Below are 20,080 nucleotides of genomic sequence, written 5' to 3' on the forward strand. Positions count from 1 at the left end.
GCAATGAGTTTATTCATCAATAATAGCGTATCTAATTTCTTCTCTAGTACTGACAATTAGTAGTGGCGGGCCGTCCGGGTATATTTATGGACGCCCAGGTATATTTCCCGACCTTTTCGGTTTATCAATAAAATCCCTGAACGTGAGAGCGAGAGAGAGAAAAATAGAAAACGATAAGTCCACTGTCGACATCTCTCCAGTAAATGCAACGATTATGGTACTATGTCTCATTTTAAAACTGTGGCTTCCGATGTGTTTTTTTTTTTTTCCTTCATATTTTTCTGCAGCTTCGGTGTTCGTTTTGATGCACGTCATATGCGTGGATCCCGTTGATGTGAACACGGAATACGAAGAGAAACACTTCAAAAGGCGAGTAATGTACTTCAGCATCATACTGCTGGTGAAAATTGTCCAAAACACGCAATGAACAAAGCTACAGGATGGCGTGATCCCTCTTTCTGTCATCAGAAGCTCTACCTCACTTTAATCCCTTCATCTACACACCCACCCTCTGCCACTTTATCGCCCCCTCCTCTTCCCGGTTTCCTACGTCTATCTGGTAAGATGAGTCTGGTGAAAAGAGTTGAGCCCACACCTGCAACATCCTGTCCTTTCGATAAGCAAAGACATAAACTCTAATGATGCTGTCACACCCGGTTGTTGTTTTGGTTGGTTTGAAGGATAAGAGAAGTGCACATAGTCATCAGGAAGGAGTAGACACACTCTAACACCCCCACTCACACTCACACGTCCAAAGCACTTATGCAAACATTATGTTCGTACTAAATCGAGTGAGAGAGTAAAAGTGTAAACATAAGAGGGTAAAAGAGTGAGAGTAGACTAGAGGAGGTACCTAAATGACGATGCAGACTCTGGATAAATGTCAGGAACACCAGTGACTAAGTAAAACTCACCGTGATTTTTATTTTTTTACAAAAGCAGTTTCGTCAGTCCCTTCTTCCGGTTCTTGCAACATTTTGAACATATTTCTAAGAACACTTTATTTTAAATTTAATTGACAAACCAAACTCCGCTGTTTGGTTTGTTTATTGTCCCTGGAATGGAAATTTGATTTACAGCAGTGGACATAAAAACACAACAGATAAAAAGATATAGGAAAGCGCAACACAACCTTAAGAAATACAACCAAGAAAATTAAAAATAGTCCCCAGCAGTTAAAATTTTCACTGGAATAATAGCAATATAAATAAAGTGCTTCAGTGCTGCTTTAAAGTGCAGTCATGGTTTAAGGATGATTTAGTGTATGAATGGCATGAGGAAAATACAGAAGTTTGTATCTGTTGCTCTTGGCCCTGGGCAGCCTGTACCTCCCCAACAGAGGGGAGAAGAACAAATTCCTCCCAGAGAGGATTGTTCAGAACTGGACAAGATGGACTTTGTTTTCCTCACAATTTGTCTGTTCCCGATATCTGATAAGGAAAGCTGCTGTGTGCCAATTGTTTTACTGACTGTTTGAAAGATACTGGAAAGACGATTCTTGTTGTGCAGTGAAAGGTTACCATACCATGAGATAAAAGAAAAGTTTAAGAGCCCTACTCAGAACAGGCTGTTTCTGTGTCTGTAGCTTTAAACGCAAGTGAGCTGGTTTCAACCATGCACCTCTGGAAGGGCTCGGGTGACTCGGGCTTTCTTGCTCCATGCCCTATTGTTAACAGTGAGAAGGCAGACTCAGAGGACAGAACTAACAGCTAGCTGTGGGAGTGTCACCCAGCTGGGGGAGGGGTTACTGCCCTTTGCGGTGTCACAAAGGGAAAATCTTCAAACGGCCTGTTTTAGCACACATTTTCTGAAAAGTGGAGCGAGCAAAAGACGGAGAGGATGGACTTTTCTCATAGTTGGGGGGTTTGTAGAAAGGCTACGGACACATATCAGTGTTAGAAAAACATGGTAAAGTGTATTTTTCATAATATGTTACCTTTAAGCTTTTATATATATATATATATATATATATATATATATATATAAAAAAAAAAAAAAAAAAAAAAAGCAGAAAGTGCACCTGGAGCAGAACTGAACAGTGCTACCATTGTATTTTGTTGTGTCATTTCTTCACTGTGTGTGGTGTGAGCACACACATTGGCTACCAAAGCCAGTTATGTCATGACAAGGGAGAAGATGCTGTGCATGGACCATTTAGAATCAAAGTCATAAGTGATTCATTTAAAAAAAAAAAAAATAATAAAATCTACTGATAAGTGGGGCTCAGGCTGCCTTTGTTCCTCATATTGCCTATGGGCACATTTTTAGGCACAGAGAATACCTTTGCATAAAGTCCAGCTATTTGATCTCAGTCCGTGCCTCTGATTTCCTCTGCTCTGTCTTTCTTTGTGGGTCCGTTTAATCATTTTATCAGCCCAGTGTTTCCCAGCTATATGAACCAAAGCCAAAGTATATTTGGCTTTTTATCTATCTCTGTGCATCAGGCATACACGGAGAGACGCAGGGCAAGCCAGCGTGAGGGGGAAAAAAGAGACCAGGTGTATACAGTTATACATGTCATTTTATGGGAAACGCTTAAACAAAAAAGACGGTCTTCCTTCTTATATCATAAATGTTCTTAAAAACCAGGGATGGCAAAAAAAGGCAATTTTCTGAGCTTCACTGCATTTTTGAAAGTTGCCTCACACATACAGCCTTCACCCAAAAACAATCTCTTCAACAAACAGCTAGAAACGTAGACAAATCTATTCCAAAACACGTCAATCTCGCACGGGTCATGCATGAAAACAGAGCCACGGGCATGCACAGTAAATCTGGCTGCCATTCATTTTGTATTCGACATGTCTCCCTCATACGGCAGGTAAACAGCATCTCCTTCAGGCAAAATGTGAAACTGAAAAGAACCTACACTTGAGATCATCCTACTAGTCAGCTATTTATGATCAAAAGTCACAAAAAAGGAAACAGACGAGAAATGGGAATATTTCCGAGTGAAGAATACAAGTTTAAACAAAAAAAGAGGTGAAGGCCCTAGAGGATGTTCAGGTTTTCCTATTCCCCCTTTGTTGAGAATGAATCCACCTTTTATTCAAGATTTGTACAGCTGCTGCATCAAGTGATGAGCACATAAAGGAAGAGAAGAAAATATAGACTTATACATGATGTCATAATGTAAGATCAGGAAAAGTAAGGTATTATAATAAGATGAGAGTGGTGAGAAAACAACTCATAAAATAGCTCAAACTTTGAACTCACATCCTGGAAAAGCCTCCTGTCCTGAGCCAGACGTTTGGACGCCAGGGTTTTGGTGACATGATAGAAGGTTAGCAGCGCTCGGTGCTGCTGCAGGCCATCCTGACCCTTCACGGACTCGAGCAGAATAGGAATGAGCTCCGGCCATTGCCTGGGGCAGTCCAGACGGGCCACCTTGGCTATCAGTACTGCAATCTGGGTCGCTATCTGTCGAAAGAACACAGAGAGGAAATAAAAACGTCCAGAGGCAAAGAATAAATACAGCAAAAGGTGGTTACATCGAATGAACATTCTGGATTACAGCAACATATAATGCAATGTCTCAAGATATGATATCAAATCAGTACTTTGGACCATGAGAAATTAAGATTCTTTATAGTTATTATGACATGATAAAATTATCATACAGCAAATAGCATAGAAAATTAGGAATGGGAAATGCAGCAGGGCCCAACCACTACTGTATAACATCATCCCCTCTCTCACAACCTTTATTCATGTCATAAGCAACACTTTGAAAAGTCATGAAGAAGTGAACCGGTGAGTCAAATTGGCAAAAAAAGTATGTTAACTTATCTCTAAAGTATCGATATGAGGACTAAAAGAGGCATTACATCGTTTGTACTGCGCAGTACTCAGCTGCTTAATTAGAGCTGATTATACAGGACAAACTTGGCACTCTGCACTTTATTTAACTTGCTGAAGTCCCTCATTTAATCATGTGATGCTTTAGTGGGTTTTTCGTGTGTTTTATGTGCTGTCCTGTAAATGTTTGTTTGTATAGTGTTTTATGCTCTCTGTGCAAGGCAAATTCCCCAAGGGGCAATAAAGGTTTCATTCATTCATTCATTTGGAAACATTGATCGATACTTAAATCACACAGTTCAGTTCAGTTTAGATTTTTGGTTAGTTTGTCAGGGATCATTCAGAAAATATGTATTAATCTCAATTAATGAGAGGAGATGCATTGCACCAGATTTAGCTGATTGGCTAGATTCTATCTGCAGTCCCTGGGCAGGTAGACACACAAACCAGATAACATCATGGCCACATTCCCTGACCTAAAACCTACCACCCTCCCTCCACACCCACTAAGAGCATACTGCCATATGTACCAACACACACACACACACACAAAAATTGTCTTCCATATAAAGAAGTTATGACAACGAAAAAGGATAACAAACATGTGTCAATCAATATGATTGGTTTTTCAGGATCCATGTTTTCACTTCACAGGATGACAATATATTATCATATCAATATTTTCTCCCACCCCTATGGGAAACATACTTTCCTAAATCTATCTACCATTAGAGAGATGTGTGTTACATCACACTCGTAAACAAGCTTTTAGTGTCAGGGCTTCGCTGTCTCTAAAATGTGAGGCGTACGACCTTGTGATGGCTTCACTTGTCATTATATTTCTTGACACTATAGAATGTGTTCTTGCTGAACAATTAACATTTAAATCTGACCTTTTCTTTGACATTGGCCAAAGGATCTGACACTTAATCATTCAACATGAATGGAAAGGTCTCACGTCCTGTCTGATAAGGACACTTTATGACCCAGCAGTTAATGAGCACTGTATGAGGAATAATTGAAGATCATGGTACTGTTTGAACATCACCTTTATCTGAGGATTTCTACCCAACACCTTGTACACCTAATTGAAAAGCTGTTGGGTCATACATCCTGCTAAAAACACACTTCTATCATAAATATAAAGCGCTGTTGAAAATGGACGATGTGTAACTTTCAGAGATCTATTGTCTGGTGCAAACGACAGATGCGCTCATACAGTTTCCACTTTATGTATACACAGCCCAAACTAATCCTGCCCAGCTTTCATTTGCAACTTACATGACATCCAGTTGTTGTTTTTTTTATTCGAATGTTTTGTGGAGGAGTCAATTTTTTTTGTCATTTTGGAAGTTAAAAGTTTGCAGTGATGTTGATTTGTATCGTTATAAACGTAGAAGTTTTTGATTCGATTCGTTTCTGTACACGATCGTCGACTGTAGACAAAGCTGCTGGCTCTGTTGTTACCCTGGAAATCTCACACTTCATTTGAAGATGACACTAAAAGGGCTGTTTGTATAACAGTACCATATGTTTAATGACATTCTTAAGCTGACTACATATTTTCTGTAATGGCAGTCTGATTTCTAAATCACAAATTCATGTTTGTACCCCATGGCAGCTGAAATCTGCCGGGGTGGCACATTGCTCACTTTAACTGATGGTAGCTATAAAACAATGATTGGGATCAAAAACAGTCAGAGACTATAAAAACGAGAATGTATGGCATAGTCTACAGAGTGCATGCTTCAGTTAACTTTATTATTCTAATTTAACTACAACATTAATAATCCGTCAATGCAACTTTCATGTGCAGGTATCAATAAGTCAGAAGAGAAGAAGTCAGGGGAGCTTACAAAAGTTACATTTCAGAAACTTCTGCATGTTAATAGTCAAAATCACGAAGGCACGACCACACTTGTAGACATGCACAAGCCTATCTCGAGATTTGATTTGCCAAAGACGGGCTTAGACTGGTGAGACATATGGGGTTTAAATGGCCCTTATTGCTTGCCATATGGACCCCATCAGTCCTGATAGGGCCCATATGTTGGAGGGCACTCTCTCACACTGTTACTGTAGATGTAAAAGCTGCAGGATACAGGATGTAGGGCCAACAGTCAAGGCCATCTTCACCGTCTCCTAAGCCAAATGGACTCCATATAAGGGGTTGGGAAACGCAGGGTAACTCACGATATGATATAACACGTCAGGATAGGATGTGATACGCGATACGTGGCCCAGGAAACTAATAATTACATCATACATCAGTTCTGCTATAATCGAAATATTGCAAGTTTATAATGATAAGTCTTGATGTCTGCCGTCAGCTTTTTCTTTGGCCGAGGATCTTCTGTTTAAGTTACCCTCATTCATGTCATAAGAGCCACCACGAGGAGACATGAACGAGTAACGTAGTGAGTCAAGGGCAATCCGTTCAGACCGACATATTATTTATTGAGTTATCAATATTGACACGTGTGATTTGATAATTGTATTACCAGAGACAGGAGGACAACACACTGCCATAGCATTATATTGTCCCACCCTTTCTCCATATAGCTTGAATCTTGTAATATTTATTTGCTGCATCGTTCTCCTTTGAACTGTGAAAAGAATTGCCAATGAAGAAAGTCATAACCCTTTAGAGATTGAGGTTTTTCAACAGCGACATAACAAACACCTGCTGTCATTACTCCTGTGAACTCGCACAGTGCATCTGTAATGGAGTATTATTGGTTGGTGTGAATTCACACAGTACAACTGAATTTCACAACGTCATGACACAATGTTCCTCTTCCCTCCGAATATTTCTTAAACATGCATCATGTAAAAATGATCTGTTACACATTAAGATTTATGGACCTCAAAGTTAGCTTCAATATTTGCACAATTCTGGTCTTAAATTTTTAACTTTCTATCTTTGTTTTACAGACACTTTCAGTTATTGCTTTAACCAATTTTTTTAGGGTGGGGGGGGGTGGCAACGTTTGGGATTTGTTTGTAAGGTATACAGTAGTTTGTCGTTTTCTCTTTAATAAACTTCATTGCAGTGTCTTTGTAAACTCACCTGATTCACAGGCTCGTTGAAGTTTGTGATAAGTCCAGCACGCAGTGATGTCTTCTCCTCTTCTGATAAAGCACTGTAAAAAAAAAAAACAACAACCAGAAAGATGATTAAAAGAAGCAACAAAATCTTTTAAGAGGAGCAAGAGTAACATGTGGGTTACTTATTTAAGTGAGGAGGGTTTATCCATTGCATAGCAGCAGAGAACCACTATGTGTATAAGAAGGGTAAATCAGCCAGCCGATAATGACGGTATCGGCTCCAAAAATTCCACATCGGCCGGGCCGTTATATTTTTTTTTGTAACTGAGCAGTAAATGTGGCACAGCTCAGTTGAAAACAAATATAATAATTGTGAAGCTCATCTGTCCGTTAAAATGTGGATGTACTTCAGAGAAACAGTCCTTCGCATTTTTTTTCGACCACTGGACATTTTGCTTGTTGATATATTTCATTAATGGACAAAAACACACAACATGTGACCGTCCCCTCCGGACCTGTTGTGGACAGGTGCTCCTGTCTGGTTCCTGGTTTGATTGTCTTTACAACCAAACTGTCATTAAGTGACATGCCACAGGGAATAATTCACACCCAAAAAAAAAATAGTCAAAAAGAGTCCACAGATATTTGGGGGAAAATGAAATATTTCTCAATAACTGTTTTTACCAGAGGATATTTGAAAATATTGATGCAGTATTTTATAAGCCAGTTAACATTTGCCAATTTGAGCATTTTCTTTTCAATTTCAGATTTGTATTCCCACAAGGAAGAACAACACGAAGAAAAACATCATATTGCAAGTTCTTAACTAAGTAAAAAGATAAAGGAACAGACACTTCTTGAACCAATGACAATACAGCAAGGTGACAGTGCTGCTGAGCCATCAGCCTCATCAGTGCCAGTCGCTCTGGCACTGCTGAATGCAGCTCATACCCTAAGAGACTCCTCATAATTTAATTTCAAATTCTGAACAACAACCCCTAAAACTTTAATATGGTTAAGATCTGAATGTGGCATCAATCTGCCAAGTTTTTATGGGACCATTTAAATCCCTGTACAACACAGCAGAGTGCAGGACCTGCCAGCTTCCCTAAATGTAATCAATAAGCTTTGGATAAACTCTCTGCCTTCCCCCCCAGCTCACATCTTGCAGTGCTCAACATGTGTACGTTTTTGCAGCCAGAAAAGCATGTGTGCAAAACAGTGACGGCCAGTATCTTTAACAATAGATAAATAATAGCCTATGTAACCTGCTCTTGCTACTTCAAATGCTACTGAGGCTAGATGGGGTGGGAGAGTGTTTGATGTAAGGAATAAATCAGGCTGTGACCTTGGGCAGAGAGGGAAGAGATATGGGCGGAAGACAAATTACTGGGAGGGAGATTGTGAATTAGTGAAACAAGATTTACAACACACATATTTTTGAGACTCTGACAGAGCACTAAGCTTTAAAGAAATATAGACGACAGATTAAAAGATATATTCAGTTAGAGTAAGCCTGAGACATGAATCGCATTTGTAAGCTAAAAGAGCCAGAAAATCTGATGACAGGGGAAAGAAAGTATGAATATTAAGCTGTTGTAACACAAGAGGGAAAATAAAAACCCTTAATCTTTTTTTGGCTGCCATCTAATGTCAGATGAGCCACAACGTTATTTTAGTATGGATACTTTCTTTTAAGTTCAAATGCAAATGCACAGCATAATAGTTCATTTTAATCCATTGCAATGCATCTAAATCTTTTTATCACTAAAGGATTTAGTGCATAAGCTTCTGTCAACAGTTCAAAACAGACAAAAGGTTTTGTTAAAAAACACTTTAATGTTACAAAAAGTAGCTAAGGTATCTACCATTTGAAGAATGGGACTGAAAAGCTGCCAGGAAAGTGTTTCTTTAGGACATTTTGATGTAACATTAGAGTTGACCTTTTGTTTAAATATGTCATCACTTCAACATTTTAGTGCATCAGACATTTTTAAAGATCAAGGTGACCTTGACCTCAACCCCCAAAAAAGTTCATCCTCGAGTACAAATAAAAGTATTCTCCCAAACTGTCCCCAAGATATTATATCTACAAAGATCATAACAAACATGAATGTATGTTCAGGTTCTTACGATAGCTTTATGATGTGTCTTATAAAGGGTCTTGTGATGGTTTTTATTATGGGTCTTAAGTTGGGTCTTATGATGGTTGGGTCTATTAAATATGTTTGTTGGGTATCTTGCTGTATGGGTTCTTTTGCGGTTATGTCGATTTTTTTTTTCTGCGTCGTCAATGTTCTTGTTGTGGTTTATGTTCTTTGCTGTTCTTTTCGTTTGCTTTGATTTTTTTATGCTTTTGCTGTACGTCAAAGCCCTTTGTAAACTCGTGTTTTTAAAGGAGCTATATGAATAAAGTTATGATTATTATTATAAATATCACCTCAAAAAACCCAAGACCAGGAGTGTTCCCTTTAAGTCTGACTGCAGACAGAAACTGCCGAGGTTCAGACATTTTTTTAGTTCTTTTTTATGACTTCATCTGTGACTTTCAAAAATGTCAGTATGAATAATGTATTCCTAACCTGGCAAAATGCAAAGTACCTTACTTTTCTGAGGTGAAAGTTAATGCACCCATACCAAAAACTGGTTGGAATACGTCCTACCAAAAATACCCCACTACCGAGTGACAAAAGCAAAGCGTCTGGCTTTATCTGGACAAAACCTTCTAATCATCCATTACTCTGTTTTATTGCTATGTCATCGATAGCTATATTTACATGAGAGACATTTCTTCAGGCCAATTAAAATCCTTCTGATTGGGGATTCTGACTTCACTTTATTTAGCATCTCTTTGTAAACGGTGATCTGATAATAACTGGCCTTTACATGCATCAAGCATTTAATAAGGTAAAGAAATCAACATGCATGCACAAAGTTTTCTGTTTGCAATTTTTGGTGATTGAAAAATTGAAATGACCCTGGAGTACACAGTTAGAGGTTTGCAGAGATCATAGGGCAATGAAAACAGACCAGACATGAGATCAACCTCCAAACCTGATAGGTTGGTTCTGTTCCTGCTTTAAAAAGAGTCAAGGTAACGCTTCACAGAATACATAAAGTGAGGTATGTATTTCTAGGGTCAGCACATATAACCCATATTTCTTATACTTCCCAATACTGGTTTTTATTAGATCCTGAATATGCTTTATTGTAGTTTGTGCATGATTTACATAAAGCATTACACAGAAATGGATTGGCCTGGACAGAGTCCTGGACGGCATTAATTACATGGACTTTTTGGAAGTTAGGAAAAAGCAATTGACCTTTTTGTTCACAGCCGCCCTTCTGACTTGCCACACACATAAAAAAAAAAAAAAAAAGACAGGTGCAACTAATAACGTTCATGATGGCTCCATTAAACTTAAATATCTCGGAGTGTCGATTTAGCTCAGTTGGTAGAGGAGGCGCCCCATGAGGCTACTGTGCTCGTCTGATAGCAGGTTCAACGATCCTGATGCTATTTGGTCACCCGCTCTCTCATCCCTCTGTCCTGTCAGTCTACAGCTATCATACAGAGACAACATTACTAAGTTCAGATAGTTTATAACCAGCTAAAACTCCTCCCAGGAGCTCTAAGGTCAAAATGGAGATATGTGCCATCATGTTGTGATTCATACACTTATAAAAGTAATTGCTGAATAAAAAATAATAATTATAATTTTTATTCATGGTCCAAAGGTAATCAAATAAACAGCACTGTTCAGCGCTCTAGCAAATAGTTTACTGAACCACTGAAGAGACAGAAACGACTCCAGTAAGAGAGGAAAACTTCAGAAAGAGAGAACAGAAAAGCCAAATTGTGAATTGTTCAAAGAGCGGCTGAGCAGAACTTATTACCTCGGGCCAACTGCTGTCCTGCAAGTTTAAGAGCAAATGTTCAGTTCAGATCCAACAAAAGCCAGCTAGCCACCCAAAGAAAGACCAAAGGCTTTGAATAGCCAAAGCGGATCAACCACCAGACAAACGGGACACAAAAGAATAAACTGAGTACAAAATCAGAGCACAATGGTTTGAAAAAAATGAGTATGAGAGGTAAAAGAGGAGAAACGGGAACGCTGTGAAACGTGATGGAGGAAGAGGGAACTACAGACGTAAGCTGTAAAGTGGTGAAAGGAAAGACAATTGGGGAAAGAATGAAGGCAATGAGGATGGACGAGAAGGCAGAAACATGCAACTACTAATCTGTGAGAGAGGAAAAAAAAGAGAGATCTGAGGAGAATGACAAGGCCGAAAGAGAGGCAGAGATGAAGACTCATGAATAGAGACAGTAGGAGTGAATAAGACAATGAAGAGGAGAATAAAGACAAACAGTGGAAGAGAGGAGGAGAAGGAGAAAACGCCTTCGATGGAATAGGCTGAGGATAAGGCTGACAGCAATGGTGAACAAGAAGACGCAAGAAGGCACTTACTGAGGCGCTACTCTCCTCCAGTATCTGTCAATGCCGTTTTTGAAGTAGAGCACAGCCAGCCACCTGACGTTCACATCCAGCATGTGGTTATTGAAGATATTCTATGGAGGGGTAGAACAAAAAGAAATGCTTCGTTAACATTGTTTTTTTTCCTCATCTCAAATGTATTATACCAGGTGATTAAAGGACCAGGGAAAGTTGGGACGTTGTGAAAAATGTAAATAAAAACAGAACGCTAAGATTTGTAAACTCCATATTTAATTGAGAACAGCTCAAAGACAAAATATCAAACGTAGAGACCGAGAAATGCCATTGTTTGCTGAAGATTATATGCCCATTTTAAATTTGTCATCTAGCATATTCACTGGCATGTAACCACAACCAGCACACAGTTCAAAAGCCAGCATCATGACGGTATGTGTGGGGGGGGGCATTAGTGCACTTGGCATGGGTTACCTGCACATTTGTGAAGGCACCATTAATACTGAATCATAGAAAAAGGCTTTGGAGCAACACATGATAACCAATAGAGAAGATATTTTCAATGAAGGCCTTGATTGTTTTAGCAAGACAATGCCAAAAACACATTGACCACATATTAGAACAACAGCATGGAGCCGTAGTAAAAGAGTCCGGGCGCGGGAGGTGCCGGATAGCCTAGTGGTATGTTGCACAGCGGCTGTGGGTTCGAATCCGACCTTGGGCCCTTTGCTGCATGACATCCCCCACTCTCTCCTCAACATTTTCTGTCTCTCTTCGGCTGTCCTATCCAGTAAAAGGTGAAAAGGCCAAAAAAATGAAAACTTTAAAAAAAGAAATCATCTGGGTGCTAAACTGCAGTCCCAACTTAAATATCACCTATTGAACATTTTTGAGTCTTTATTGGGCGACTTCAAAAATTACACTCGTGGGTCCGCTCAGTTACCAAAAAAACAATGCAGCAAAACACTCGTTTCAACATTTAATATGTTACCTCTTTTTCTATTTTCAATTAAAGCAAGGATGATGATGCAGCTCTTTGATGCTGTTAAGCAACACTTCCAGCTGCAGCTACATTAAAACACACTCACTTTGTATTCAAGGCTGTACACACTCATTTGTTATTTCTCTATTTCTTTCATAAGTGCAGCATTTCTGAGCTATAAAAGTCAGTCATACCTCTAAAAAGAAAATCAGTTTGAGTACTTTCAAAGTGTTCTCAAAGTCATTCTCCTATTCAAAGCAAAGGCAGGAGCTCCCCAGAGAACAGCACAGTAATATCAAGTGATTGGACTCTTGGCTTCTGAATTTTTTATCAAGTTTGGGGGGGAGGGGGGAGACATGAGCTAAAAGCAGGTTTTTATATTTGTTTTAATACAGATATAAAACAACCCTGTGCCATTTCAAGGGAGCAGAGTACCAAGAACAAAATACATTCAAGAAGAACCTGCCCACTGCCACCAAACTTTATTGCATCTATTATTAAAACTAGCTGGCAGAGCTGGTGATTTATTTGACATGTCTTAGGTATACAAACTCCTCCATATTGTGCATTCTACATTATTAAAACTACCATAAGATTGATTGATTTGATCCCAGAAGTGGGACTAATCAGGCAGCTTGGTTCTACTTAGATGAATGTCCTTTCTGATCAACTCTGACTTAAAAAGTGTCGTCGTGTTTTCTCTCTTTTCCAAAAATCGAATTATCATAAAAAAAATATAGAAAATCATATTTTCATGTAGAATGGAAAACGTGTTTGCGCTCAGCTTAGCAGAACACATCCAGGACCAATTTTTCTTCTGAATGCTCGTAGAGATGAAACTAAAATCCATCTTCTCATTGAGGCCTGACTGACACTGTAAACAAACACAACGTCTGTGTAATCCTTCAAGGATCAACATGGGCTTTACGGTGAACATACGCTGATAAGAAGATGACCCGACACTGACTCTCCAGCCTTATTTACATTCTGAATAACGTGGCGTTGAAAGATTTGTTAATAAATCTTATAACAACTTTTAACGAGATTTCATTATTCCTTTAAAACCAAACGCCCTCTTTCTCCATTTCCTTACCCCCAAAATCTTGTGATCTGTGCTCAGAGTTACTGTGCAAAATTTTCCAGGATGAAATGTCACTTTAGAACAAAACATAAAGCTTCTTTATCTGCTATTGTTATGCAGATTACAAGATCATAAAGCCCTCCTATTAAAACCTGACTTCCCTGAAAACACTCCCCTATCATGTTTTGAAATAAGTTCTTTAAAAAACAGAGTGTAGGGGCCCTGGACGCCTAGTGGTTAGTGCGCCCGCTCCATGTGCAGAGGCTATAGTCCTCAAAGCTTGCGTCATGGTTCGAATCTGACCTTTTGCTCCATTCCTGCATGTTTTTCCCAACTCTCTCTCCCTCCCCAATTTCCAACTGTATCCACTGTCCCATCTCTAAAAAAAAATATATAAAAATGAACCAAAAAAAAAGCCATAGTGCATTTTGCATTTAGCCAAAGTGCAACTGCTTTTCTGTAAAATACATCAAATTAATTAGCATCTTCATTCATAGGTTTAAATTGTGTTCAAGGAAGCAGATTTATTCCATGTTTTGATATCGTCCCTCACCAGAAGGACAGAGTAGAAGCCTGGCTGGGTCTCCCACTGTCGGAGCTGCTCCTCGGCAGGCTTCAGCACAGCTGTTTCCTGACTGGTGGCTTGGGTTAACGCCTGCAGCACCACGGAACTGGCACCGTCTATATCCATGGCTGGATATATCTGAAGGGGGAGAAGAGAGGAGGGGGGGGGCAGAAACAGACTAGAGTCGTGAAAAGTTCTTGCTTAGTTTAGGAAAAAATCTTTCAAATACTTTCACCACCGCAAATGACAGCTGAAAAAAAAAAATCAGAACAAGGATTTGACTTCTTTTTGTCAGCCTTTATTCTTTCTCTGCCAAATTTATTATAGATCAAGCAGTGCTGAAATGACTGTCTAAAACAGTCATTTAAATAACTTCACACCGGCAGTCATCTTTACCATGCAGAGTTTTCAATTTACTACAACATTTTTAAGACTGTATACAGCTTCTCAGGTCCAAAAGAAATAACTCAAGTCAGTCGACTCTGTGTCTCGAAAATATACTGATAGAATAATGAGGGGTTTTTTTATAGACCAGATTTAAGATCTGTTAAGTGTCCAATGTGGGATATTTCAACATTTCCACATCAGTTTGTCAAAAACAGTCTAACTCCTGCTAAAAATATATTTATTATTATCTTCCTCAACAATAAAACATATATAACATTTATTCTATTTCCTCTGACAGACACAGATGAAAAACTGCTAGAAAAATGTACAAGGTAATACTCTGTGATATAATACTCTAAATAATTATGTCATGAAACAACAGTAAGGAATGCAAAGGAAGCATTGATTACAGTTATAAAAAAAACTTAGATCAAATCACACGCTCTGTTTACAAAACAGCTACAATATTAAATCACCTATCTCAGTGTCTGCAGGAGTCTGAAAGGGGGAAACATTGTGCAAGGCTGCCATCTACTGCCCAAAAAATATAAAGCACCATGATCCATTGTGCGCTTCTTTAAATGGAGTTTTCAATCTCCACAGCGGCATTGTTTTGGCCATACATTCTAGCAAATGAGATTCTTAATCTCAATGAGGTTCTCCTGGTTAAATAAATCCATTGTCACATACCAAAGAACGATTCTTTTAATAATCAGTGCATGAATAATTCACTCAGTAACAAATCATTGAGTCTCCAGTGACTCTGTGAAAGTTAGTTTGTATTATAGGGAGCTATCGTAGATGAAGTAGTATCTACTGTGACTGTGTAAAATGAAGGCAATTAATACTTAGAGTGGCGGTCAGACAACTCGTTCTTTGTGGGATGTTGCTTTGGAATAATTTCTGTGCATTAAAGAAACACTCAGAGGAAATAAAATCCCTTCTGACAGCAAGTACATCACACACACGCACACACGCACGTGCAACTATGATTTATTTGAACAACGCACCCACAACCATAGCACAAACAAACACAGAATGGACCATCCGACTCCTCAAGAACTAGGGGGACAGAATCAATTAGTTATAGCCTGACTAAGGCAGTGACCGTCACAAACATCATATCCTGGTTGCAGAAACTTAAACCACTTGACACTTGTTTCAGCTTTGAGAAACCCCCAATATGCTAGTTTCAATAACAATATAAACATCGCACAAAAAGTAAGGAAATTTGTGTTTGGTAGATTATTTATTTCTTGGCACTAAATCCTAAAAGGGTGCCACATTTGTAAGGAACATGCATTTGTGGGATAAGCAGCAGAGCCGAGTATGTGGGTTGCACCCATGAAAAACTTGCCATTGTTATCTTGATGTAACACAACAGATAAACATCAACTACTGATTCCGATTCATACGACTTTATTCAACCCAGAGTGGCAATTCAGTTTCACAGCCTACCCAGTCATTCAAAGAAGCCAAGACAATATAAAGGAAGCAGACACAGTCACTAGACAATTACATTCACATGCCAGAGTAACAACAATTCAGCAGGCAGACAGGTTGCCAAATGAGAAGCCAGAGCTAGAAACATTTAGAAATTAATAAAAACGAAGCCAGAAATGTATTCAATAAATAAATACAGTACATGTCAGTCAACAGGGCAAGTATCTGTTGATGCCAATGCTCAAACGATACATCGGTGCATTACTACAGGTACTCAGTGTAAGCTGCATCAGTATTGCACATCTTAAACCGACATAGGTAAAAAAAAAGCCCACTGATTCTGTGCCCTCACGTGCAAATATTACTGAAGATAAGTTGACCTTGCTCAGAGTGCCAGCTCACATCTAGATTTTTACCTGAGTGATTTTTCAGTCTGAAAAGCATAAATGTACTTTTCAAATTTGATCAAAAACACATTTGCGTGTAATTTAAAAAAGCTTTTCCAATCAAGTTTTTGTTTTGTTTTGTTTTAAGGTCAGAAGTTCAACAGAGCTGCTTTAGCAAATCTCTCTCTCTCTCTCTCCCTCCCTCCCTCCCTCTCTCTCCCTCTCTCTCTCTCTCTCCCTCCCTCTCTCTCTCTCTCTCCCTCTCTCTCTCTCTCTCTCCCTCTCTCTCTCTCTCCCTCCAAGTCTGTCTGATGTAGCTAGCCTCTGACTTATGGACCCAAACGTGCCAGTGTCATTTTTTTGGAAGGTAACATTAAGATGGATGTCCCTTTGCCAGGAAACCATCACGAGACGATGCCTCACACACGCACCTGTTACTGACCCCTCTGTCATTAAAACCTCAACCAATGTAGATATACCAAATGCACACAAATCTGATCTTACCATGTGAATATAAAATGTAGACAGTCTGTGTTAAAGATCTGGAAACGATTTGCAGAAAATCTGTACGCACCATTTGAAGTAGGGCTGGGAAATATATCGAGTTTTTAAGATATATCGATATATTTTCAAACAAGATATAGGGTAAGACAATATCGTTAATATCGATATAGTTTATGATGCATTAAAATAACGTTACAGAAGTGCCAGTTCACCTTTTTCTCATCTCAATGATGATGACTGACTGTCTGTCCCTCCTAACCCTGCTCCTCCTCTCTCTCTCTTTTATTGTATTTAAGGAACATTTTGATTTTATAATATTACTTTTTAAATTCACAAACAGTTAGTTTATTTTTCCATGTGTTTTCACTGTTAATAAAATACATATATATCGAGTATCGCCATTCAGCTGAAGAATATCGAGATATGAGTTTTGGTCCATATCGCCCAGCCCTAATTTGAAGCACATATTAACCAACAACACTGAAGATGCATCCAGAAGATTCCCGTACTATAAAGTTCATTGACCTGGTTGACTATCAAGTGGCACAAATCATGTTCAAATCAAGAAACAAACTTTTTGACAGAGAGGGGGGTTATAATTTGAGGGAAAAGTTAAATTTTAAGATGCTAGCTGTTCGCACGACTTTAAAAAGTCAATGCATTTCAATTGGTGGTGTGAAACTGTGGAATGGTTTGAGCACGGAGCTAAAGCATTGTCCAAACATGATCCAGTTTAAAAAAATGTACAAAGCAATGATTTTCAAAAGGTAGAGGGATGAGGGAGAGCTTTAAGAAGGAAAATGAATAATAATGATAATAATAATAATAAAATAAATATAATAACAATAACAATAATAATATTAGGGTTTACAAGTTTTGTATACACAGGTGTATGTTAATGTGTATTATATATATGTAAATTGTACATAGAGTAGCCTATATCAAATTGTATATAGATATAGATTGTATCAAATGTATAATTGTAAACATACTGTACCAAACTGTATAGATATAAGGATTGTATAAATATATAAAATGTAAATATAGTACATCAAATTGTACAAATAGATATGTATATATAGATATAAATATATGGATTGTATATATTGTATATAAGTTGTATATATATGTATGGAAAATCATTGGATTGTAAATATCAAATATAGTATCATAAATATAGTATAGCAAATTGTACATAGATAGATTGTATATATAGAGAGATTATAAGGACCACAGGAAGTTAATTAATTTAATAAATATTAATTATTGAGCTGTGGAAAAGGGTTAGGATTAAATAAGTTTTATACTCCTTTTCAGGAAGATCAACTGAATATATGTAATTTTCTTTTTTGTGAAATAATTTAAACATTGTTTTTTGTTTATTGTATTTTCGTGCTTTTCATTTTGTTCTGTATTTTTGATATGTTTGATTTTATTTGATATGAAACAAATGTAATCAATCAATCAATCCGTGTTTTCTCAGGTGACGCAGGAAGTGATGACTTTGTGAGTCCGCATGCAGAACACCAGGACAATAACAACCAAGTCAGCCAAGTTACTCTTCTTAGTGTCACATACAGTACAAGGCCCACATCTGTTTACAGAGTGCATACAAGACCGTTCAATATCAGTCTGTCTCTCCAGTCACAAACTGTGTGTCAGTGTGTGAAGAGGAGCCTGTGCTTGTTCACTGACTGTCACTGACAAGGCAAAAATGTAAATCGTGTAACAAGTAGCTTGCTAACACATGAAGCTAAGTTAGCTTTAAAAACCTGCCTGAACGACCTTGTCACTTCATCAGTAAACGTTATGGATCCTGTCAAAAGGTAAGACATATAAATGCCAGGTGTTAGGTTCAAGTCGTGACAGCACAAGACAAAATAAATGGTGAAAATAAAAGGTGAGAAGAGGGCAGATTATTTAAAATTAAACTGGTTTTCGTTGTGCACCCTGGGTCTTTTTGTAACCTGAATATCCTCTTTTGTTATCCTGAACATTAATAAAACAACCACCTATTCGTTAATTAAATAAAAAAGGCGATATGAAGACGTCCAGTCCCCCAAAAGCCAAAGCTAGCTTCATGTTAGCTGGGAAGCTAAACTTGTACAGTAAGACCGACAATACACTTTCTCTATCATACGTTTTCCTCAAACGTGTAAAAGTAATGTACAACTTCGGCTCACCTAGGGAGTATTAGAGCAGAAAATCTGACTCTCGTCGCAGTAGCAGCGGCTGCTGAGGCTCTGTCAGTGGTAATGTAAGTGGGAGAGGAAAACACACGCCTGTAGGAATGGCGCGATCAACACTGGAGGCGCGTACTGATGACGTGTGTGAATTCAAAGCCGACGTCATGCGTGAATAGGGACTGCAGCAGCTGTGGTGTGTTTCACTCATGTTTTGCATGGGATCCTGTTCGTTCATGTGTGTGTGTATTTCAGCCTGTGTGTGTGTGTGTGTGTGTGTGTGTGTAGCATGTCTAAATAACAGAGTGTAAAATTGAGTTTCCCCCTGATGGTAGTATCTTCTTCTTCTGTCTGAAGTTATGGAGTAAATCAAAAATAAAACCTACATTGAAAGTAGTTTGTTTGTAGCTTAAATTGTGTCAAGTGTTTGATTGCATCCTGGAGAATATGGAAACTGTTCTGTACCGGGTCGGATACGCGTGAGTCCAAAAAAACATAAACAAACATCATCACTGGCAGGTCTTCCTACAGTCACTATCAAACCTCTGCAGATGATACAAAATGCAGCAGCACGACTCGTCTTCAACCTTCCTAAAAGAGCACATGTCGCTCCGCTGTTCATCTCGTCACACTGGCTCCCAGTTACTTCTCGCATCAAATTTAAAACTCTGCTGCTCGCTTATAAAACAGCGACAGAAACGTCTCCTCCTTACTTTAACTCTGTCATCCAGGTCTACACTCCCTCCCGCCCGCTACGCTCTGCTAATGAAAGGCGTCTGATCCAACCTTCACAACAGGGTCCTAAGTCTCTGACTAGACTCTTCTCCTCTGTCGCCCCCCGGTGGTGGAATGAACTTCCAAACTCCATTCGATCTGCAGAGTCCTTCTGCACCTTTAAGAAAAAGCTAAAGACCCAGCTCTTTCATGAATACCTACTGACTTAATGATGATGGTCTCGATATTATTGATGATGATGATGATGATGGTTTTTGTTTGATAACGACGACTTATAAGATGGTTTCTATACTGATTAGAGCTCTCAAGAACTGCTGTCAATGTTGTGTTTTGCCTCTGGTCACTTCCTGTCAGCACCTGTGTGTCCAACCGGACTCACAGCTGATCGTTTGCTCTTACTGACATTGTTCCCTTTTTTCTAGATCCTTGCTTGTGTTGTACTTACTCTCTGATGTAAGTCGCTTTGGATAAAAGCGTCTGCTAAGCGAATTGTAGAATTGTAGAATCATCACTCTGA

General features: G+C 38.7%; 1 protein-coding gene across 1 annotated transcript in view; it reads right to left on the reverse strand.

Moving 5' to 3' along the window:
- ipo11 (importin 11) overlaps positions 1-18,961 on the reverse strand; it is a 135,698-nt gene extending 116,737 nt beyond the window's left edge. The window contains exons 1-5 of the mRNA XM_020646465.3: positions 18,829-18,961; positions 13,914-14,063; positions 11,316-11,416; positions 6,869-6,941; positions 3,217-3,420 (exon numbers count right to left, since the gene is read on the reverse strand). Of these exons, the coding sequence (XP_020502121.1) occupies positions 3,217-3,420; positions 6,869-6,941; positions 11,316-11,416; positions 13,914-14,051 (516 nt within the window). The 5' untranslated portion in view covers positions 14,052-14,063; positions 18,829-18,961. The remainder of the gene's footprint in view (positions 1-3,216; positions 3,421-6,868; positions 6,942-11,315; positions 11,417-13,913; positions 14,064-18,828) is intronic.
- Between the last annotated feature and the right edge of the window lie 1,119 nt (positions 18,962-20,080).

The sequence above is a fragment of the Labrus bergylta genome, chromosome 2 (genome assembly GCF_963930695.1).
Source record: "Labrus bergylta chromosome 2, fLabBer1.1, whole genome shotgun sequence".
Lineage (NCBI taxonomy): Eukaryota > Metazoa > Chordata > Actinopteri > Labriformes > Labridae > Labrus > Labrus bergylta.